Raw genomic sequence first — 24,588 nt, forward strand, 5'->3', positions numbered from 1 at the left:
TTGTTTCGTTTTTTGCGAGTTTAAGTTTAGTTTCTTTAGATATTGCCGTGAATGTAATATTATAACCTTATTTGTCCATTTTAAATTTTATTAATGAATATGATTTATCATGAATATTTATTCATAAATATAATAAAAAATAGTTTATTAATAAATTACTTATTGTATTTATTTATTTATTTAATCTTATATATATGCTAAATGAACATTTTACTTGGCTAATATTTAGCTGATTTACAACTTCTTGCTAGCTGTTGATAAAATCTAGTGAGAGGACCCTGTGATCTTTCACATAAATTTCAATAAAATCTAGTGAGGGGAGAATGTTTCCTTCTTGTTCATCTCAGTGAAGCCCGACGACGAAGACGACGACGCCGCCGCCGCTGCCCTCCTCAAATTCCAATATGGATCTCCACCTCTTCTTCCTTCCCATGGTCGCCATGGGCCACTTGATCCCCATGCTCCACTTGGCCCGCCTCTTCGCCGGCCGCCGCGGCGTCCGCGCCACCGTCGTCGCCCCTTCGACCGCCATTTCTCTCATCCAGCCCACCCTCCACCACCCCATCCAGCTCCTCCCACTCGGGGAACTCGCTCTCATCACCCACCCTCAGAACAACTCCATCACGCCCGAAATGGCCGCCGAGATCGACCGCCTCGAGGTGCCGTTCCTGCAACTCCTCCGCGACCACTCCGCCGACTGCATCGTCGCCGATTTGCTCTACCCCTGGGCTTCCTCCGTGGCCGAGGAGCTGGGCATACCGAGTGTTCTCTTCTCCGGCATCGGCTGCTTCTCCAGTGTCATCCTGAAGACCCTCGGCCAACTGGCCATTCCCGACCACGACGACCGGCGGCCCTTCCTGCTCCCCGGCCTTCCGGACGAGATCCACCTCGCGCGGCCGCAGCTCCCGGATTTCGTAACACACCCGAGCGACTTCGTTAAACGTGCATTAGCCAACGGCGAGAAGAGATACGGAATGATCGTCAACACCTTCGACGATCTCGAGCGGGACTACATCGCACATGCCAAGAAATCCGACGGCGGCAGGATTTGGTGCGTCGGTCCCTTGTCCCTCTCGCAACCCAAGGAAGCATCTTTCAACTTCTCCGACGAGCTCATGCAATGGCTAGATTCCAAGAAACACACCAATTCGGTGCTCTATCTCTGTTTCGGCACCCTCGGCCTACTCGTCGCCGCCCAGCTCCGGGAAATCGCCCTCGGCCTGCAAGCCTCCGGTGTCGAATTCGTCTGGGTGGTGCGCGACGCCGGCGACTCGGCGGAGTGGCTGCCGGAGGGGTTCGACGTGGGGGTGATCGGGGCGGGGAAAGGAATGATCGTGAAAGATTGGGTTCCGCAGCCTTCGATCCTGAACCATCCGGCGGTGGGCGGATTCGTGACGCACTGCGGGTGGAACTCGTGCGTCGAAGCGGTGGCCGCCGGCGTGCCGATGGTGACGTGGCCGCTGCACTCGGAGCAGTTCTTCAACGAGCTGCTGGTGGTGGATCTGCTAGGGATCGGGGTGCCGGCGGGCGCGACCGTGTGCAGCATCAGAGCCGAAGAGAGGAACTTGGTGTCGGCAGAATCGATAAGGAATGCCGTGGCGGAGGTGATGGGGAGCGGCGACGAGGCGGCGGCGAGGAGGAAGAGGGCGGCGCGCCTGCGAGAGGCTTCGGCCAAGGCGACGGAGGAAGGCGGAACGTCTAATTCGGACATGGACCATCTGCTCAACGACTTGATTAACCTGAAAGTCAATAGATTAATCGCCCATTAATTGTGCAATTAGTGTGTGGTGCACATTTATCCGTGAATAAATATCTCTATGAGGTCCTGTAGAAAAGTTGGATCATATCCACTGCATTGTCTGAGACAAAGGTCAAATCATATGAGTGTGCATGCATTACAAAGTTTATTTCTCTGATTGAAATTCAAAATTATCAGATTATATAATAGTAATTTTATCGCCAAAACTGCCCTTTTAATTATTAAAATAATATACGTGCAAGAATATTTAAAAGAAAAAGAGATCCTTTATATGACTATTGTAAAGAGTAAAATACAACAACTAAATTTTATTAAACTCTATTATCAACAATATCATTATTTCTATTTAAATAAATTTTATTTTTATTACTAATTAAATCTTCTTTGATCTTTCCTTCTTCATTTTGATAGATATTTTTATTATAATTTTATGGTACATAATTAAATTATTTATTAATCGTCTAAATACATATCCGTGTTATTTCAAACGTATCTTCCGGAGTTTTTCCTTAACAAATGTAATTCCGATTTTTTTTTTTGAATATTTTTATTTTTATTCTATCTTGTATGTCCTCATATTCATCTTAAAATCCTCATCTTATAACTTATTATTCAATTTCATATAACATAACATATCTAATCTTTTTTTTTTATAAAACCTTCCTATAAGTATTTTATAAAAAATAATCTTAAATACTTAAAACTATCAATTATACACAACTCTTCATCTCAAATCTTAATAATTATTTTATTACATCTAATATTATTAAATTTAAATTCTATATAATTTATTTTCAAATTATTAAATCTAAAACATTTCACTTATGACATTTCTACTTATGACATTTCTACTAAGATTCAAATATAAAATTTACTCATTCATACGTCTCATCTATCAAAATAATATTTTACAAACAACATATATCATAGTATCATATCTTGGTTGTAACTAGTGAATTTATTTATGATTAGTATAAAAAAATAGACTTAAAAATTGATCTTTGATATAATCCTATCTTTATGAAAAACACTTCGATTAATCCATCTAAAGTCTTCATTTTTATCATTACATCTATTATAATTAAACTTCCAAGGCATTGTCGAATCGATCACCACATGATAGATTTTTAAAATTAAGCAAGGGTCAAAAGCCAGCTAAAATATCCTCTCATGTGATGACTTATTTCGATTTCTTGATTTACTCCTTCCCAATAGAATGAATCAGTCGTGGGAGGACCGGGAAATGGATTTCACCTTTTACATAAAATAGACACAATTAAACTCAATTAAATTCAAACTTATTTACTAGAGATTTTCTGTTAGAAGCTAAAAGAATCAGAATTACCCAAAAATAATAATAATAAGTTCAATTAAGAACGAGTTGTAGTATTAATACAGAACATTGGGTATAACAGGATGGTCTTACAAGAAAAATCAATCTACACTTTATCAGCCTCAAATTTTCTTCCAAAGAAAAAAACCAGAACGAATTGTCGACTAATGGAGTTGAAATGCTCCTCCAAAAGAATGATCCTCATGTAGACTACAACTCGATCATTGATCTGAATCACCAACGAGGAACATATGCTCGGGTTCGATGAACCAAAATCCATAAGCACTGTCACCTTAATGAGCATGTGGTTGCTAGTCAAGAGTGCAAGCTTGTTTCTCATATTAAGAGAGTTACAAGGATGAAACTTGTCTTCTTTCCGCATATTCTCGACCAGAGGCAACACTTCCTTCAGATGATTGAGGCCACAATGGCGACAAAGCTACCACATTGCCAATGATAATAAGAGTTGGGGATACTAACTCTGCTAGTTTAACCTCATCAGAAAGATTGTTCAGCATGGCAAATACCTGCATCACCGTAATTAGTTCTTAACAAATCTATAGATGATCGTATAATGCCAACAACTACAGTAGATGATCGATCCATTGGCTTACTGTCCGTTGCTGAGGTGTTGTGCCTCTTTCAACTGCAACAGCTGGAGTGTTTGTGGGTAAACCATGATAAATCAATTTGTGAGCAAGGGCCGGTAGGGTCGACAAGCCCATGTATACGACCAAAGTTGATTCAGGGTCAACAGCATTTTCGGCAACATACAAAGGATCTGTTCCTCCATTCCTTGAGTGGCCTGTCAAAAATCTAACACTGCAGATAAACAACAAATGCCAAGTTAATTCGTTGCTAGGAAATTTTTGATGGGTTAAACAATATATGGAAGGATATGATGAGAAAGACATGTTAATGATGAATTTTTTTCGAATAAGTGTAGAATATATTTTTAAGAATTATTGCTTTGTACTTTGACATGAACTTACAGAAGAATAGGCCAAAGTAAGCGAAATAGTTAAGAACCCAGAAATTTACTGCAAGGAAATTAAAAATCAAGTGCGCCACTTAAATTAATCAAGGTCGTAGTGATCGAGAGTACAATTTGATAACTACATGTCGGTCGTTCCGTGTAAATATTATTCCAATGTAGTCCGCATTTCAATCTTTCATAACTGACAACTTATGCAATCAAACAATAAGAAACTTTGCATCAACTAAACAATGTTAGATTTTGTTTGGAAAATCATAGTCAAAAGGTGCAAAGTTTCCGCATAAGTTGTGCAAATCCCAAAAGAAGCACAAAAAAGAAAATATAGAATCGGAAGATCAGATAGTAGAGAAGTAAACTAACAATGCTAAGAAACCTCCTGTTGCATGTATTTATTTAGATGAATCATTCAGGGGACATCAACAGTTACCTGTTTGCAATGCCTCTGTGAGTGAGTGGAATTCCAAGTTCTGCTGCTATCCCAGAAGCAGATGTAATTCCTAGGAAAGAAAAATTCTGATTGATATAATTAACAATATTCACAACCATAAGGATCACTTGAGTTGCCATACCTGGAATAACCTTGACATGAATTCCTTGTTTTTGTAAGAAATCCATCTCTTCTCCTCCTCTCCCAAATACCTAAAGAGTAACAAGCAACGATCAACAATCATTGGAGCAAAAGGTGAAGCCATGTCACTGTAGCATCCCCTTTGGGGCAGCCCCACACTCTCTGTAAGGGGTAAATCACGAACCAAAATAATTAAGCCAAAGTTAATTTTAGTTTCTAACTATGTTCACTTGAGTAATTTTGATTCAATGATTTTCTATTTTCAACTTCTCAGTAACTAGATTTAACTATGCTTGATTTTTCACTATTGTAGTTTCAAAGTATATCGATCAATATATTGTACTACATGACAAATATAAAGGTAAAGCCTTCAAGTCTCATCAACATTGAAACGAGCATTCATATAAGAGAGCTCAGGTAACATCTGCACATTCTTGAAACATGTCATCTTACTATTCTTCAAAAACAAATTTGGATTTACCTTCTAAATTCAAGTTCATCTAGTAGTTCTCAATAAGGACAAGGCCAGGAGTTCAATGAAATAGCAGATGAAGGTGCTAAAGATGAATGTACTACTTAATATGTGTGTGAATCAAATGAAAGTATGATAAATTTTTTCCTTTGGATATGCAGATGCTTTTGAAAGTACAAATATTTGTTTCCCAATCCTCTCCATAATAATTGATTCCGGAAATGTGAAATAGAACTCACCAAAGGGTCTCCTCCTTTCAGCCTCACCACATTGGCGCCTGCCTCAGCAAAGCTTAGAAGCAGCTCATGAATCTCCTCCTACAGTGACAAATAAAGGATCGATGTAAATAACATGAAAACAAAAAGTTCGGAGTATCTAAAAATTACTCTCTTTTTTTGTTTCAGGAATTGTAGAGGAAGCAAGGGAAAGTTGAAAAGTGAATCTTTAATTTAAGAAAACAGCGAGCAACCTGCGTTCTACTGTGATAACCAGCAGTCTTCCCCACGTAGAGTAATCTGGCATCGCCCCTGACCAAGCTCAGCACATCATTGGACACCAGCCGATCGTAAAGTATCAGATCAGCATTCTCGATCGATCGCACCGCCTTCAGCGTCAGCAGCTCCGGATCCCCTGGCCCGGTTCCGACCAGCGAGACGCTTCCGGGCCCCTCACTCCCTCCGCCGGATTTCCTGGCCTCCCTGAGCGCCCCGAGAAGCTTCCTGAGCTCAGGCAACTGGAGGGCGATCTCGTTCGCCCGATCATCGACGGAGTGGCTCGGGGCGGACAAAGTCGAGTCGGCGGCGGCGGCGTAGACCCAGCCATCTCGCTGGTACCGCGCCGCGGATTGCGCCTCGGTGAAGGGAGACGGAGCGGCCGCGGCCGCGGATAGGAGGCGGCCAGAGGCGCGAATGGCGGAGAGGGTGAAACGAGGAAGTGGAGTGGAGAATGGGAGGGGGGTAGAAGGGGAGGGAGGGCGGGGAGTTAGTGAGGAGGAGGGGGAGGGTGATAGAGCCATAACGATGGGTTGGAATTGGCGGCGGTCGGGCGAGAGTTTTAATCCATGGCGGGCGGTGGCGGCTGCTTCTGCTGCTGCTCTTTTGGGAAAGGCGAAAGGCCAAAGAAGAAAATGGCCGATGGCTTTTCAGCTTTGAGGATGGCAACACCCCCAACCCGGGCAGGTTCAATGAACCGAAACCGAAACCGAAACCGAAACCGGCAGGAGAACAAATTCTACTCGTCTTTGTATAGTGAATTATTTAATTATTGTAAGTTATAAGATTATTACCTTTGGTAGTCCTAGTTTTTTTTTTTAACAATTATAATTGATGCAGTGCATATTTTGTGGGGTCGATAGAATGATATGGTTACGAATCAAGGCCACAAGAGAGTCAGAAGTTAAGCTGACCTGGAGGATAGGAAGGTCAGAAGTCAAGCCTTTGTGGCCAGTCAACAGTCAAGCTGACGTGGAGGTCAGGAAGGTCAAAAGTCGAGCTTACGTGATCAGAATCAAAGTCTCAGTCGACAGGATAGTCAGAGGATAGGATTACAAATCGGACAAGGGTCAGTCTTGATAGCGATCAGGAACTAAACTAATGGGCTAGACACAGTTGAAGACTGAGCCTGCAAGCCGGGTAAAGGTAAAGAAAGGAGGGTCTATCGTAAAACAGACCCAACATGCAGGTCGTGACATACCAGCCCTGGATGATAGTGGACGAAGGCAGGTCATGATACAGACCTGGTGTACAGGTTGGCAGGGTGGGAAACAGATTAGGCGTGCAGGTCGGAACGTTCAAGCCATGGATAATGTTAGCAGGGCAGGATACAGACCTGGCGTACAGGTCGGCAGGTCGAGAAACAGATTAGGCGTATAGGTCGAAACGTTCAAGCCATGGATAACATCAGCAGGTCAGGATACAGACCTGACATACAGGTTGCAGGTCGGGACACAGACCTGGCGTACAGGTCGGCAGGTCAGGATACAGACCTAGCGTACAGGTCGGCAGGTCAGGATATAGACCTGGTAGGTCGGGAAACAGATTAGGCGTACAGGTCGGAACGTTCAAGTCATGGATATCATCAGCAGGTCATGATACAGACCTGGCGTACAGGTTGCAGGTCGGGACACAGACCTAGCCTACAGGTCGGCAGATCAGGATACAGACCTGGCGTACAGGTATGCAGATCAGGATACAGACCTGGCGTACAGGTCGGCAGGTCGGGAAACAGATTAGGCATACAGGTCAGAACGTTCAAGCCATGAATAACATAAAATAGAAGCAGGTCAGGATACAGGCATGGCGTATAGGTCGCAGGTTGGGAAGCAGGTCGGGGTACAGATCGCAGAATACAGACTCGTCGTCCAGACACTACAGGACAAACAAGCTAAGGAATCGTAACCACTTGTCAGAGAACGTCAGCGAATAATCAAGGTGTCAGGGAATATGCTAATAGACGGAGCTCAATACGCCTTCGGTGTTGCCGGCAACCTATCAAGAGGAGCCACGTGTCAATCACCATCACACAAAGTCTGACAGCCGACATTCCCTGACACCCGTCAGACCCAGAAACTTCTGTTGCAGTATAAAAAGGGATGCCTTGTCCCTTATGCAGGTACGCTCACTCGTCATTTTCTCACTAGTCTTTACTGTTTGTCCGTTTTTCTGTGCTTTCTGGAGAAAAAGTACCTGACTTGAGCGTCGGAGGGCCTGATCCGGGGACTTTTCCCTGGTTTTTGGTCTCTAACGACTCGTGGGATCGTCTGAGTGTGCGCAGAGCAACAGCGTCATCGTCCTGATCATTTTTTGTCCGTCGACCGCCCGTGCGAACCTTTCCAAGGGGGGGTACCCGGTAGATCCAACGCCTCCACGACTCTCCGTCAACTTTCCGCACAACAAGGCCCGCCTTCATCCGACTCAGCTTCCGGACGGGATCAATAATTATTCTTTTTTTACTTCACTTATGATAACATCCATAATTTTTTTGGGGTATTGTGAAATGGGAATGAGTATGAATATGGATATCACTCTTAAAAGTAATGTTTGGTTAGTTAAATATTTTCTATCAGAATAAATTAAAATTTTCTTTTTTACCCTTAAAAGAAAATAAGAGAAAAAATTAGATATGAGAGAACATTGAATGTGAGAGAAAAATATGATGAGAGAGAAAGTATGATGAAAAAGAATAAAGAGAGAAAAAGTCCGATGAGAGAAAATGAGGAAAGAGAGTGTGATGGAAGAGAGCATGATGATAGAAGATGAGAGAGGATGAAGAAAGAGAAAGTGTAATGAGAAAAAATGAGGAGAGAGAGTGTGATGGAGAGATTAAGGAGAGAGAATGTATGATGAGAGAGAAAGCGTGATAAGAAAAAATAGGAAAGCGAATGTGATGGGAGAGATTGAGAAGAGAGAAAATATGATGAAAGAGAAAGCATGATGAGAGAGAAAGTGTGTTGAGAAAAACAGGGAGGAGTGTGATAGGAGAGATTGAGGAGAGAGAAAGTATGATGCGATAGAAAGTTTGATGAGAGAGAAAATGTGATGAGAAAAAAGAGAAAAGAGATTTAGATGTTAGAAATTGAGAAGAGAGGAAGTATGATGAGAGAGAAAATATAATGAGAAAAAAAAAAGTGGGAAGAGAGTATGATGGAAGAGATTAAGGAGAGAGACAATGTGATGAGAGAGAAAGAGGAAAGAAAGTGTGATGCGAGAGATTAAGGAGAGAGAAAGTGGATGAAAATATTGGTGGCAAAAGGCGAATACGCTCGCCCCCAGCGCTCCCGCCAACCCGTCCCAGTGCCAACACAGAGGAGATAAATCACGGACGGTTACTAGCCTTTGGAATAGTGACTAGCACATAAGGGAGGCATTTACCTCGGTTTTGCCGAGATTTGAACCCTAGACCTCATTGGTGGCAACACCTCATGTGCTGGCCACTAGACCCATCCGAGGGGACGAAAGTGGGTGAAAATATGATGAGAGAGAATAAGGAGAGAGAATGTGATATGAAAGAAAAATTAAATAAATATATTTTGATATTTGATATTAATGGGGAAAATTTTTAGTTTTGGGTGAAGGGTATTTTTGGAATAAGGGAATATTTTGATTGTTGAAAATAGAGTAATGACTCATTGAAGGGGGAGACATGAAAATGAGTCATTGCCCAATTATAAGGATTCATTCCCTTATTTATATTTACATTTCTATAATTCAAACATCAACAATGATAATAATTATTATTTTTATTTTCTCATTTTTATTCTCCTAAATTAAACGCCCCCTTAATCCATTAAATAGTTCCAAGGTAATGGAGTCATAAATTTAAAGTGGGATCATTTTAAATTTGAATCGGTCAAATTAAAATAAGATCAAGTTTTAAAATCCATCCATTTAACTTTGGGGCAATGATGTAGCAGCATACTTTATAATTTTTTCCAATTTTCTAAATATCTATGGATCCAGTTTTAATTTTAGTTAATTAATAGAAGAATTTTCTATAATAAATAGTTGAACTAAGAACGTTAAATTAATGATAAGTCAATCGCAATCACGTTTTCCTTTCCTCCTTGCATCTCAACAATAGCCATCGGAGCTAGCCGAGGCCATCGACAAAGAGTTCTACCATACTTTCACGGTCTTTCACCCTTAAAAATAAATTAATAAGCCAACTCAACAATTATTTTTAACCTTAACTAGAACCAGCTCCAGCTCGACTACAGCCGGTTCCAATTCATGCCCATATAACTGGGTCAATCAGTTATCGGGTTCGTGACCCGATTATAGATTTAGGTTCGACGAGGTCAAATTCAGCCCGTGGTCAGGTCTGGTTTGAACTCGAGCTACGGTCGAGTCTACATTTAACCAATCATCAAATGAATTTCATTCAATACTGTTTTATTTTTTTTTAACTAATATCATGTATCTAATCCTTTGGATCGACTAATTTTAAAAATAATAATTTGTCTCATAAAATTTTTTTATTAGATATCAAAATAAATTTGAAAGTACCTGTACCGTGGGATCCGTCTTCCTAACCTTTTAAATTTATCATATCACTAGAAAAAAATATCCTATAATATATCAGCTAGAAATATTGAACCTTAAATATTAGGAGATTACATAAGCGCCCTACCATATTGAAGTTTCACCTAAGGACAATTCAACTATTGTAACAGCTACAATATAATAAAATACAACCATTTCATTATAATCACAATTATTACACAAAATATTATTAAATCAAAATATTTTTTATCTATTTAATTTAAAATATTTAAATTTTATTAAAATCATTTAACTTCATTAAAATTACATTGAAATTTTATAACTTTATTTAAATTAATAAAAAAATATTTTGATATAATAATATATTATTTGATTAGAATGAGCTCTACAAGTTAAAATGAATAATAATACTAAAAGTAAAAATACTTTTTAATAAAACATATAATGTGACAATTTTTACAAAATGAATATTTTTTAATTTTTATCCTATTAAAATGATATATAGGAAATCTAAAATTTTAAACAAATGCTAAAATATGATATAATTTTTAAATAGATTGTGTCAAGGTGCTAAATAATTATAAGATCAATAGTTTGTTTTTCAAAAAAAAATCTTTATTGTCATTTAATTAAATTTTAATTATAATAATACATATTTTTTTAATATATATTATAAAAGGCGTTTAAAGTATTTTTAAAAAGAGAAGACGTAGAAAGCCTTTAGTAGAAAAATACTCAAGTTTAGAAGTGGTAATTGCCCAATAAAAAATGTAATAAAATTATTGTAAAATCTAAAATATATATACTTTAAAAGCGTTTGCTAAATATAAACCTTCCACCAAATTTTTAATAAACACTAGTGTGATCGTGCACACGCGTTGCGTGTGTAATATAATAATATATAAATTATTTGGGTCTTTGAAAATCCGAATTGTTTGGATTTTCTAGTGTCACCTTCAGAACCAAGAATTAATCATTTGGGTAAGATTCGTCAGACCCATGGTGACGTTAGAGAATCCCAACAATAAACTATTGTAATGGCCTTCCCTATGCAAAAAATTATTTTAATTTAATATTATACTTATCTTAGTAAAAGAAACTAAGAAAAGTATAGTTTTTAACATCATCGGCTTAAAATATTTATAGAAGATTCTTTGATTATAGTGTTATCAATTCTAAGATGTGGGACTAAAGAGAACTATATTTTCGCTTGTGGAATTACTAATAAACCTTGTAATTATTTTTAGTGTGAATAGAAAAAAGGACAGTAACGTAAATTCATTTTAGGCTTCACCAAAGTTAGTTAGTAAAGGGGGGAGATTTTTAATAAAATAGTAAGATTACATATTAAAGTAGAGGTACGTTTGCCCAAAGTTGTATTCGATTTATAGTTTTAAATAATGGAATGTTTTAGAATGAAAAACACAAGGTAATATAAAAAACATTGATCAATATAAACAAAATATTTAACTGAACTAAATAAGATTGAATATGAAGAAAATGAAAGGATAAGATTCATGCAAAATCTTTAAGAAAAATAATTGTGAAGTTGGTGATGAAGCCACAACAACAAAAACTTTTAAAGAAATGAATCAATGATATCTTGATCATGCATCACAGAGTTGGGCAAAACTGACGCCCCTTTTGTACCGGATTGTCAAAGAATATCCACTGCTATAACTAAATTGTCGTAGAGTTACAACTGATAGTAACACCATAGAAAAAAAAATTAAACTAAAATTATTCAAAGCTTTCAAAAAAATTAAATAATATTTTTTAAATTTAAAACCAAGACGTTGAGAATTTCACCACGTAACTAATTATAGATTGTTGAATAAATTTTAATTTAATATATTATATGTCTTATAGTTCAATCCGAAAAAAAAATTATAACCTCAAAAAATTTACCGTAATTATTATAATATGAATATTAAATCTTAATCTTTGAGAGATTATAATTTTTAAATAAAATTGAATCACACAACTGTATAATAAATCAAATAAAAAATCATTCAATGATCTATAATAATAATTATTAGATAAACCCCATAACAATTCAATTTGAAGCCCAAAAAATATTATTTAACTCTGAATAATTTTAATCATTTTAGTCTTGAAAAAAAATTATATTGCAACAGCTACGACTTCTTAAGATAGTAAAACTATGACTTCATAAACGGCTACAACGCGCCCAATTTAGGCGGGAGATACAAATAGAATAATAATGAGACCAATACTGAAAACAGTTGTCATTTTACAAGAGGATGAGATGCTTTTTTATTAAAAAAAATCAAGGACACCCCTTTGATGATTCAGTAAAAACAAAGACGTTCAGGCCCGGGGGGCCGTTAGGGTGACTGGCCCAGGGGACCGTTAGGGTGACGGTTCCACCTTTTTTTGCAATAAAAACAAAGACGTCTTTCTGACTTTTGCCCCGAGTTTGATTCTGACCTAAACACCTGGTAGATTTCTATTCTATCTTCTAATTGTATCACCATAAAACATAATATTGCTTGACCAATTTTGTTTCACAAAAAAAAAGGAGGATAACCGATACAACAAGAGGAGAAATGGTGAAGGATAAATGAAGGAAAACAAATCAAACTACAGAAACAATGCCATCTTGCAAGTCCTCAACATTCAACATTAGATACTTACAACCACCTCAAAGTGTCTATGAAATGTTTCAAATTCAATATACATGAGCATTTCACTAAAGAAAATCAACAAGGTCCTAATTAGCAACATTTTCCTAAATCAACTCAATGTATGAAGTTGGGAGGAAGAATTGATAATTAGAAGCACCAAAGAAATTGTAAAGTAGGTCGAGGTATACAAGTTAGGCATAACAACAATGATCCCTGACAAAATTATGGCAAACAAGCATTCAACCAAGTATTACAGTCACTTTAAAACAACAAAGCCAGTTCTAAGTGCCTGATCAAACAGAATTAATAAGCAAACAGTTCTATTAGACAAAAACTTGAAACCAGATGAATAAGAAAGTTCTTAAGGATAAAGATATCATTTTGAATTTGACAGTGGGAAAATATTTTGATTGCACTTACACTACCATTTAAGCAGCAAAAGCACCAGTATTATTGTCCTCCTCTGCAGCACCAACTGCAACATTGGCCTCTGCTTCTGCTGCTGCATCCATAGCACTGGCTGTAGCATCTTCTTCCACCTGCGGCTGCACCTGCTCCTCCTCTGGCAGAGGCTCTTCGACATATTCATTCTCAAATGCATCTACTGGCACCTCATAGATTCGCACCTGTGGCTTAACTGGGTCCTTGACAAGAACATATTTCCCTTCATTGAGCTTCATGCAAAGGTCAACAATTGACTTGACAATCCCCCACATGTTGGAAGTATTAAGATTGATTTGAGTAGCGAAATCCCTAGGCTTGTACCCGATCACACTCAAAATAACATGGTTGAAGTGGTCTCGAGAATGGACTCTAGAGACATATCCCAGCTTCATCAGATCAGCACCGGAAAGAAGTGCTTGAGCAGTCCATTTGGCAAGCTTGTTGGCATTGTTCTTGAGTTCGGTTGCAAGAACTGCTCCTCTTTGAGTCTCAAGTTTCTGCCTCCAGTCTATGCCGGTGTACTTTGGATCAAACTCGTTGAGGGCGTTCAGTGTCATGAAAGCTCGTTGCCCCTTGACATCTGTGACGCTGTGCACCTCGCAGCGGGCAATGAGTTGAGTATCCTCGTCGAGCTTCCAGCGGCGGTACCGGTATGCAACAGATGCAACTTCTTCACCTTCAGAGGCGAAAGGGTTGGGCTCGTCGAAAGTAACCTTGTTGCCATCGCGCACAAGGACCTGCTGTGAGAAGTTTTGGTTGATGTAAGTAGCCTCAAAGGAGAGGGAGTGGGCAGAGTTGATGTCCTCCTTAGCATCAGGGAGGAGCTCCTGCGAAGTCTCGTTGACAGAGAGAAGGTCGAGTTGGGAACCATCACGCTTGTCGAAGAAGAGTTTGTTGCCAACCCGCTGAATGACAATGTCCCACGAGTAGACAGACCGTGGAGCGCACATGAGAGCGGAGAGGATGACGTCCGTGGCGAAAACAGTAGCCTTGTCGTCGGCAGCGAGGCGGCGGATTACTGGGTCGTCAGTGGTGGTGACCTTGAAGAAATTGCGAGACTTGAACCGCTCGAGGCGGCGCTCGTTCTTGGGGTTGATGCGATCAAAGGAGCGATCATAGAACTCCAGGCCGCCACAAACAAGGAGGTCCTCAGGCGGGTCAGGGACGGAAAAGGAGAGCTTTGAGAAGGTGGAGAAAGGAATCTGGTCGAGCATGGTCCACTCCGGTTGGATGTCGACGGACGACTTGAGCAGGGGAGAGTCGCGTCGATTGGCACCGCCGCCAAAACCACCGCCGGCAAAATGCGAACGGTGGTGCAGATTGTAGAAACGGTCGCGGCGGGCGCGCTCCTTCTCGGCCTCACGCTTCCGGGCCTCGACCTCCTCGTCGCGACGCTGCGGTAGCTGCGGCCGCTGCTGGAAGCGCCAGCGGGGGCCAAACTTGGGGCGAGGCGGGGGCTTGCCGTCGACCAGGCGGAACGTGGAGTCATCACCGGCACCGGCCGATTGGCCAGAGAACTCGTCGAGAGCGAAGTCAAAGACAGCGTCGCGGCCGCCTCCAGCCCCCGAACGAGCGGCATTGGCGCCGAAATTAGGGTTTCGAGTCCAGTCGGCCACGCGCCCTAGCTTCTCAGAGCGGGAAAAGGGGGCGAAAGGGATGTTGGCCGGCTGAGTGGAGCCGCCGTCGTTCCTGGAGAGGAGGAGCGGGGCGGAGGCTGTATCAGGAGGGCCCCAGCCGTCGGGGTTGAAGGGGACGACGCCGACGTCGAAGCCCATCGTCGATCTGCTGCACAGCGCTAGGGTTTGGAAGGGGATCAAGGCGGCGGCGGCTGCGATAAAGGAGCAAAGGATCCATCAAATCTAGGGTTTCGGTTTTTAAGGAAACGGGCGTAAATCTATTCCGGATTTTACTAAATCAGTCGGATCTTTAACCCAAATCCAATCCTTTAAATCAACTAAACCTTCCTCAACAAATTTTATATTTATCTATAAAACTAATAAACTTTCCGTGCAAATAAATAAATTTATAATTATCTCTTTAACCATGTATTGTCAAATTTGTATGGGATTTGAGAATGTCGGGGTTACACTAGTTGTTATCTAAATACTTATGATTTGATTGTAAGGATTTTTCCTTTCTATATGACTCATGTCTAATGATAAAGATATTTCTTTGGATGGATCTAGTGATTAGCGTATGAAGTGTTGTCATAATGAGGTCTGAGATTCGAATCTCGATAAAGTTAAGGTAAATATCTTCCTTATGTGTTAGTCACTATTCCAAATGTTAGTAGTCGTCCGTGATTTATCTCCTCCGTGTTGACCTTGGGACGGATTGACGAGGGCACTGGGGGCGAATGTATTCACCTTTTACCACGATTTCTAATAATAAAGATGTTATATGTGGTAAGAAAATGATCCGTTCCTTCTAACACCTTAGTCTTCTTATATAATTCCATTGGATCCATAATTTATTAATTTTATGGATTTAACATGAATTCCTAATCATAATTTATGCCAGTGAGAAAATCTCATTTTATTCCATATATTTTTAGAATTCTTTTTTACTTTGGCATTAAATCAAGGTGATTAAATAAACAAATCCATTATATATATATAAACGGTGGAGTGGACAAACAATTCGAATTAAGAGCTAACAGGAGAACATGCATTTGAATGAAAGGGTAAAAAAGTTACTGAAAATAATAGAAAATAAAGATATACAATCTCAATCAAGTGATCCTATAGTCGATCCTCAATGTAAATCAATAGTTTTTGGAACAAGAAGTAGGAGAGGAAGTGACAGAAGTCATTATAATTATTGGGATACTCCAATTGATAGTTCATTATGGCTGGATGGTAATTGATTGGATTCGGATCAAGTTTTATATCTTTTATATCTATATTCATTGGATATTAGATATTCATCCTCATATCTATTGGGTATTGAATATCTATCATCATAACTCATTAAATAACCGAATATCTTTTATACTAATAATTTCTCTTCTTTCTATTCAACTATTCTCATTCAACAAAAGTATATTAAAATTAATATCATATATATATATATAATCGGGTATGCAGGTCGAATATAGAATATCGATAGTCATACTCTTCTCTATTTGGGTCGGATATTGGATTCTCTATCAGGTCCAGAGTAAATTGTCATCCCTACCTGCAACTGAGAAGAATTTAAAAAAAATAAATTAAATTAAAAACTTAAATTAGTTCATTGGCAGGCCTACATTATCCGCATTCTAAACTTAAAATTTTCAACTATATATATTAGTCTGTACACCCAATGGTGCATATCTCACCATATCTTGTGAGCACCATGTGTATTTTATTTTTTCTTTATGTTTTTTAGAGCTTAGATTTAGAATTTAGAATTTAATTTTTATGATTTAGGGGTTGAATTATAGCACTAAAACTATAAAAAAAACTAAAAAAATTACTCATAGTGCTCATAAGATGTGCACCATTGGATACATAGGATAACAATCCTCTTTATATATACACATGAAGATGTTATCCTAGGTACCAGCCATGGGTGGCAATCGTGAGCGATGCTCACAACTAGAGAAACACTAATTTGTTTAAGCTCCCGGTTATATAAATAAGATGTTGTCATTAGGGTTTAGGGGTTAGGTTAAAGTATTAAGTAAAAAAAAAAAAATTGGGTCCTCACTGGGTGTGTAGGATATCAAAAATATTAAAGTGTGTTTGGTTAAGTTATCACACATAATCTTGATTATGTGATTATCAAATAATTGTATAACTTTGGTTACGAGGAATTAAACATAATATGATGTTATTGTTTTAATTTAGGTGATGCAATAAAATTTTATTTGTTTGGAGGTTTTAGTACATAACTAGTGTGATATTTTATCATATTATCCATGGTTTAATAATAATAATATTATTATTATTAATAGTGATATATATAAATAAATAAAATGGGATAACATTTTATTTATTTTTATTATTTTAGATTTTTTAAGATAATTTTATTGAATTTTAGATTAAATTTATTTAATTTATTCCAACTATAGCTAGAGTTGCTTGGTTTAATTTACTAAGGTTTTAATTAAAATAACAAAGTTAACCCTCTCCTGCTGCCCCTTGCTGCTACCTCTAGCAGTCATGCCTTTGCGTTCCGTTATCGCGCGCACATGAAGATTCGGCAATGACCTCTGCCATCGCCTGCTGGCACCTCCGGCACCGCCCAGCTTGACGACCGTGCCACAGCTCGCTGCGATCGTCATGCATTTGCGCTCCGTTACCGCACGCGCATGAAGATTCAGCAATGACCCTCCGACACCGCATGCTGCCACCTCTGACACTACCTTGCTACCACCTCCATCACCGTCTCGCTACCACCTCGGGCACCGCCACGCTGCTGATCTGACACCACCCAGCTCGACGACCACACCTTGGCTCGCTCCGATCATGCTCCCTTCAGAGGTTAATTTCAGATTTTTTTTTGCTTAACCTCCGGAATCGAAAAAAAACCAAGGCATACGGAGGTTTTCCAATTCTGAGTAAGATGTCCAAATTGATGACGTTTGATGACATGTAGGAATCGAAAAAAAACTTCAGAATCCAAAGAAAACTTGAACCAAACATGATTATCATGGATAACTATAGACAAATAACAAAGGTTATTCGCGATAACCCTGAACCAAACACGCTTTAGTATTAAGTATAAACAAATTTAAATCATAAAAATTGTTTAGGTATGCACGGGTGATGAAGTGTGTGTATATATATAATACTGTGATAAAGATGAGCCCCTTAAAAAGTAGGTCAAAACAGTGAAGACCGGAGGTCGGATGGACTACAAGACTGTGGAGTGCGGATCGGGCAAAGTTGCCTGAGTGGGTCATGAGAGCCAGCCAGACGTGAAGGGTTGATCAGACTGTCGCTTGGACAGTCCTCTGCACTTGCAACTGAGGTTAAGAGTCAAATACTAAGTTATCCGGTTCCCTGCGTCCTATCGGACACAATACATCTCCTTGGCAACAGTAAGTCCGAGTGAAAAACAAGCCGATAACTTCATTCAGTACGACCGAGTTGATGATGTCCTGGTCGAGTGGCTCTCGGTCGGCCTATAGCAGGACTCACATACACATCTTATCGTATTATTTTGGAAGTTTGTGCCGGCGACAACAGAGAATGTCCTATAAGTAAATTGTACTTTAGAAACTTCTACTCTGTCACATCAGAAATTTACGTGCTCGCTTAAGGAAAAATATCAAAGACACTTTTCAACTTGTCTTTTCCTAGCAAGCTTTGAAAAACGTACACATACTTTGGAATGCATGCACAGACGCTATAATGACACTATAAAAGGGGATCTTCATGTACAGGTGGAAGTATTTGATGCTTCATTATTCGACACGCTCTCTGCTACTATTCTTTCCTCCTGAAGAGAAGAGTGACTTGAGCGTCGGAGGACTAATGCCGGAGACTCCTTCCCTGGCCCCGCACTAACGCTCTTAGTTTTATAGGACAGCATGAAATCTTCTTCTAGTCAACACTAGAGTCACATTCCTAGCTAACCGTCTTCTCAGCTTTCAGACAGGATCAATATATATATGCGGACCAAACTTCTACACCTGTGCTGCAGACTTGAGTGAGTCAAGATGCCCGGAAGTAATCTAAGCACCCCGAGTGAGTCAGAGTCAAAGTAGCCGGATCACTTCCGGGTGCCCCAACTCTCAGGTTCGCAGTGCAGATCCACACGATTCTATTTATATATATATATATATATATATAATTTTTTGATCAACCCATGAACAGACTCTTCTAACCCTTAAACCATCTTGAATTGAATTGAGTTAGAAATTTTCCAACCCGTTCCACGCCACCATACAATAGGTTTTTGACAAGTTCACCCATCTAATAACCCTAAGCAACTCACATATCATCTCAACACATTTTTATTTCTTTAAAAAACTGTTATTTTTCATATTGTTATAGCTACTGCAACCTAAAGACTCCCTCTAATAATACTATATTATAAAATTACAGTTTATAATTGTTATATATTTTATTTCTGATAATATTATGCTACAGTTGTTATGAATAGTAATTATGACCCATAGATAATTTATTTTTAATCAATATTATATTTATAATTTCATAGCTGGTACAGCTCAGCCATCAACATTATTTATTTATAGTCAATATTAATTAGTATATGAAATGAGAAGCTATTTAAATAATAAATAAAACTTATTTCCACGGTCCTTGGAGTTTTTTTTTAATTTTAAAATGAATTATTTTTCATATCTTATAGAAGTTATTTATGATTTATTTTTTCTATGTTAATCTTTTTACCGCATGGTTCTCTTGATTAGTATTTTTTGTTTTATTTAGAAAACAAATTGTGCAAAAGAGAGAGACGAGAGATTGCTAACGTTTCAAGATCCGCAAACGTCTTGGACTCCTTTGCCATCGCCACGCTGTTCTCGTGAATTTCCAACCATAGATTCTCTCGACATCCACCGTTCATAGAGCGCAGGATCCACGCCACGCCACGCCTCGTCTGCCTCCTCGCCGAATCAAAACGATAAGAAGGATCCCGGTTCACAGAAAAGCTCAAGTGGATCTCATGAATCCACCTCAACTGCAATGAAGTGCCGTCGTTCGCTTGGAGAGCAAAACCCCTTTGACCTCCCCGTTTTCCCCTCAATCTTTATTGCAAGCATCGGTTATCTCGCCTCGAGGAAGTCTCGCTGCAGCCAAAGTTGCCATCTTTGCGCTCGGATTCGGAGAAATTTTGAATTTTGTTGGGCTCATTGAATGATGCTGTCATTGACCTTCCCGAGCGTGGATCTTAGTCAGGTCGGCTGCTTGAGACGGCTGCGCGCTCGACCACTGTGGAGGTCGAGATCGGCACGCAGCCTGGGTGCTCGATGCATAGTCTCAACGACCCAAGATGGTATCTTTATGCGTTAGCTCGGTTGATTTCGATGCTAATTGATGCTGGTTAGAGTTTTTTCTTGATCTTGTGATCGTGGTTGAGCTTGTTGTAGATGTTCGGAGTGGCGGCGTGAAGCCTGCGGTGGCTAGCAGTGGCTCTATCCAAGTTTCTTCTTTGCTAGAAGTGGTTTCTGGTGACATAAAGAGGCTAAATGAGAACCTAAAAGCAGTGAGTATTGCGAATTTCACATTCTTTTCTCTCTCTCTCTCTCTCTCTTTTTTTTTTAAAAAAAATCCTGCAATTGCGATTTGCCTCCTGTTAAAGAAATATTGGAATTTTTGACTGGTAGCGGTGCAATCGTTTTCAGGAACAGCAAATGTTTGCCGATTTTTTATGAGCAACTCTTTTGAACGGCTTCCAATGTAAATAAATTGAAAATTAACGTGTGATCCATATGTTAACCTAGTTTGTTGATTGCAAGCAAAAGATTTGCGATAGAAGAATTAATTTGTATTTGTTATTCTTGAAATTCTGCCTCTTGAAAATAGATACTTTTAACTAAGTAACTTAGATCGTTTATGCAATTTTGGTCTATTCTCTTTTTTTTTTAAGGAAAAAAAATAAGAAGGATGAATCTACTGTTGCCTTATCCTTTTAGCTCAAATATGCATTATATTGCTTTTGAAAGACTAAATGCATTATCTGCACCAGGATCTCGTCATCAAGCCATCTGCCTCACTGACCATCAATGGACCGACCTTCATTCTTCTATTAGAAAATAAGCATAGACAATATGTTCTTTGTTTATTTGCTGGAGAACAAGACTGATTGATAACACTGTGGCTTTTAGTCTTGTTCAACGTGGATATGTGCAACCTAAGAGGTTTTAGCTGGACTTTCTAGCATAAACGTCGTCATAAGCCATTTATTTTCTTGAGTGTGAATTTGCAAATTTGATATCGTCAGCTGATCGTCCAACATTAGCTTCTATAAATGTTGTTTGATTTGTAATTGAGTCTTAAGTAAGTTAGGATACATCTGCTCAATGCAAATATATATACTCGGCTCCCTAAGACGTGTAAGAATCAGTTTGGATGTTGAAGAAATTAGTTAGCGGTTTCTGTCTAAAATTCACTAGCAACTTTGCTAGTTGTCATATAAGTCAGAATGATTGATGAACATAACTTTCAATACCTTTTCTTCATTCCTGTTGGGTTCAACCAGTGTTTTCAATACTTTTTCCTCTCTTTCGTCCACTTTTTGATGGAACTAAAAGTGGAGAAACAAGCCCAAATTGCTCCCTTCTTCCCTCTTACTTTTTGTTCTCCTATTAAAGTAGATTAGGTAATTGATTGCATTCCCTTTTCCTTTCCATTTACTTTAGCTCTCTTCCCCTCAAGTAGACATATTTCTCTTTTTGCTCTTGATCACGAGGTGTTTCCACACCACATTCTATGTGAGACTATTCCCGTTTAGAACGAGAGAGATAAGGTTAAATCCCTGCCAATGTCAACAACGATGTTATACAGATTCAAACTCCACACATTTGTAGAAAGGGCTCCAAATCTAAGTTGCTTACCACTGGACCAAGTAATTGTTGGTAAGTAGACATGCTCAAATCTTTTGGAATTAGTGGTTATTGAATTTAAAATCTTAAAATTGGTATCATATTTCAGGTTATGAGTTTGAATCTTGGCTCATCTTTTCATTATTTTCCCCTTGCCCTTATTTGCTCAAACATCATGGCCCTGCACATATAAATCTTATAGAATTTTGGCTTGCAGTTGTTCGTAATGTCATCCTATTCTAGTTTAGCCCAATTTCACTATTGTGTGTGTGTGAACCTTAAACTTTAGCCTTTTCGTAGCTCATTGGTGCAGAAAATCCAGTTCTAGTATCTGCAGCGGAACAAATATTTGGTGCTGGGGGAAAGAGGCTTCGACCGGCTCTGGTCTTCCTAGTTTCAAGGGCGACTGCTCAAATATCTGGCTTGAAGTAAGCTGTTTCATTTATCGTATGGTCAAACTGTTTGTTGATAGAGAAAGTGACACTATGGAAAACTCACTAAATTTAAACAGGGAACTTACTATCCAACATCAACGTTTGGCAGAGATAATAGAGATGATTCATACTGCAAGTCTAATACACGACGATGTCATAGACGACAGCGGGATTCGAAGAGGTATATATCCTGTGTGGCAACATTTCTGACAATTACACAAAAGATTTGTTTTTGATTGACATCACCAAAATATCAACTTAAACCGGCAATTGTTTTGCATCATATTTCATTATGAGTCTCGAGTCTCTGATTTCTAGGAAGTGAATACATTCAGGGAAAGAAACGGTTCATCAAATTTATGGGACCCGAGTGGCTGTCCTGGCAGGAGATTTCATGTTTGCGCAATCTTCGTGGTACCTTGCAAATCTCGAAAACATTGAAGTAATAAAGCTCATTAGTCAGGTTTGTTTGTTACTTTTCTTGTTTCATAATTGTAACATCGTAAATGTTATCATTTTTTTTTGGTAAAACTTTTGCATTGCAATAGGTTATCAAGGACTTTGCGAGCGGTGAAATAAAACAAGCATCGAGCCTCTTCAACTGCGATGCAACTCTTGAAGACTATCTACTCAAGAGCTACTACAAGACCGCCTCTCTAGTTGCAGCAAGCTCCAAGTCTGCTTCGATATTCAGCCATGTTGACACAAGTATAGGTGAACGAATGTATGAATTCGGGAAGAACCTCGGTCTCTCATTTCAGGTAGTCGATGACATTTTGGATTTCACCCAATCAACGGAACAGTTAGGAAAACCGGCTTGCAGTGACTTATCAAAGGGGATTTTAACCGCCCCGGTTATTTTTGCCCTAGAAAAGGAGCCTACTCTAAGAGAAATCATTGACTCTGAGTTCAGTGAAGATGGTTCATTCGACACCGCAATCGAGTTGATTCATCAAAGCGGTGGGCTCAGTAGGGCGCATGAGCTAGCAAAACAGAAAGCTGAAATCGCAATAAAAAACCTGGAGTGCCTTCCCGAGAGCGAGTTCAGAAACTCCCTCGAGGGGATTGTAAAATATAACCTCGAACGGATTGACTGAAACTTGAACTGTTAATGATCATAGTTGAAGATGAGCAGACAGCCCCAATTACTGCAACGAAAACATACTTGCTACAACAGCTCTGGGAGATAAATTGCTTGCTGAATCGAGATGGAATGACCTTATCGTTCGAGAATATAGAAGATTATACATGGCTGCATATATTTAGCCTCAAATGTATAAATAGATAGTGAATTTCAAATTGTAGTAGGTTCTTAGTTTTACCGGCGATTGAGCCAGTCAAGCAAATCAATCACCTCCGAGCTTTGAGACAATGGCTAAAGTTCAACCTAGAGAATGCAAAGAAAGAAAACAAACAAACAAAGATCACAGTTGTGCTTCATTACTTAAATTCAAGGCACAGGCACAAGCCCAACGAAACTTGGCATTTCTGATTGAACGGGTCGAGAACGCAATTCAGTTTGCCATCAAACATTTATTTCGAAAACCCCCAAACATATATGGCCTAGTTGATAAGCTCAACATATATGGTCCATGTGTTGTCTCCTTGTTTTCATCATCCAAAGCTTCTCTGCCTTCTCCAATCATAAAGTGAAACTGAAAGAGACCACTTCCCTCCTCTTCAGGGAAGAAACAAACGCCATTGCTCCATTGCCCTGCAAACTTGGGCTGAACATTTGTGTCTCAATCTCTCCGACTCTCTCATTCAATTGAACTTTAGCCACCTTTCTTTGTCAATTAGTTTCCCTCTCGCATTCGCCATTTGTCTTCTCTTTACATGCTATTAGGATTGTAAGTGAACTAAACGTTCACGAGTAAAGTTGATATATATTTACTTAATATACATAAGGTTAATTAAATGAATAAATTTGATATATATATTAATGTTCATGAATAGAGAATCAAGAATTTTACAGTTAAGACAAAGTGGCGAATTACAGGAGATTTTTCCTCTAATTGGTAGCGGGCCTGAGACCATCATGAGCATCTCCCGATTTACTCTGATAGTTGGTGGAAATTTTTATGGGATTGGACTGATCATCCCTATAATTAATCAGTTCAAAAAACGTAATACCTGATGTTAACAGAGGATACAAACAAAATTTATACTTTATGTTCATTAATAAAACTTTTATTAAACTAATAAATAGACAAATAAACTTATAATATCAAATCACTAACCAACCAAATAAATATAAAATATAAAAGTTTCAAACAAGCTCAAACTTGAATAACCATTTCAACACTCAATTATCTTATCAAATAAGCTTAAACAACATAAAGTTGGACTCGATTTAGCTCATTTATAACCCTCTATCTCCCATAACATCTACCTAAATTGAGATGTAAGGTTCATTGAACTTTATCGATATAGGAG

General features: G+C 38.9%; 4 protein-coding genes across 5 annotated transcripts; 2 read left to right on the forward strand and 2 right to left on the reverse strand.

Annotated features, from left to right (window-relative positions):
• The first annotated feature begins 404 nt into the window (after positions 1–404).
• LOC121986956 (UDP-glucose flavonoid 3-O-glucosyltransferase 7-like) lies at positions 405–1,769 on the forward strand. Its single transcript, XM_042540877.1, has one exon. It carries the CDS (start codon positions 405–407, stop codon positions 1,767–1,769), a length of 1,365 nt encoding a protein of 454 aa, XP_042396811.1.
• A 1,342-nt stretch (positions 1,770–3,111) lies between these two features.
• On the reverse strand, positions 3,112–6,219 carry LOC121985466 (S-adenosyl-L-methionine-dependent uroporphyrinogen III methyltransferase, chloroplastic-like). Of its 2 annotated transcripts, XM_042538944.1 has the most exons (6): positions 5,599–6,172; positions 5,369–5,446; positions 4,659–4,728; positions 4,517–4,586; positions 3,707–3,914; positions 3,112–3,619 (listed from the first exon to the last, which is right to left on the reverse strand). In XM_042538944.1, exons 1-6 carry the CDS (start codon positions 6,142–6,144, stop codon positions 3,443–3,445), a joined length of 1,149 nt encoding a protein of 382 aa, XP_042394878.1. In that variant the 5' UTR covers positions 6,145–6,172; the 3' UTR covers positions 3,112–3,442. The 2 variants fall into 2 exon arrangements, with proteins under 2 accessions (XP_042394878.1, XP_042394877.1); XM_042538943.1 differs by having other exon boundaries at positions 4,517–4,728; positions 5,599–6,219.
• Positions 6,220–12,991: 6,772 nt separating this feature from the next.
• Positions 12,992–15,075, reverse strand: LOC121985467 (eukaryotic translation initiation factor 3 subunit D-like). The gene has a single exon (XM_042538945.1). It carries the CDS (start codon positions 14,994–14,996, stop codon positions 13,206–13,208), a length of 1,791 nt encoding a protein of 596 aa, XP_042394879.1. The 5' UTR covers positions 14,997–15,075; the 3' UTR covers positions 12,992–13,205.
• A 4,638-nt stretch (positions 15,076–19,713) lies between these two features.
• LOC121985468 (probable solanesyl-diphosphate synthase 3, chloroplastic) lies at positions 19,714–23,592 on the forward strand. The gene is made up of 6 exons (XM_042538947.1): positions 19,714–20,169; positions 20,264–20,379; positions 22,019–22,146; positions 22,230–22,333; positions 22,488–22,615; positions 22,701–23,592. Exons 1-6 carry the CDS (start codon positions 20,031–20,033, stop codon positions 23,247–23,249), a joined length of 1,164 nt encoding a protein of 387 aa, XP_042394881.1. The 5' UTR covers positions 19,714–20,030; the 3' UTR covers positions 23,250–23,592.
• The last annotated feature ends 996 nt before the right edge of the window (positions 23,593–24,588 follow it).

The sequence above is a fragment of the Zingiber officinale genome, chromosome 5B (genome assembly GCF_018446385.1).
Source record: "Zingiber officinale cultivar Zhangliang chromosome 5B, Zo_v1.1, whole genome shotgun sequence".
In the NCBI taxonomy this organism is placed as follows: Eukaryota; Viridiplantae; Streptophyta; class Magnoliopsida; order Zingiberales; family Zingiberaceae; genus Zingiber; species Zingiber officinale.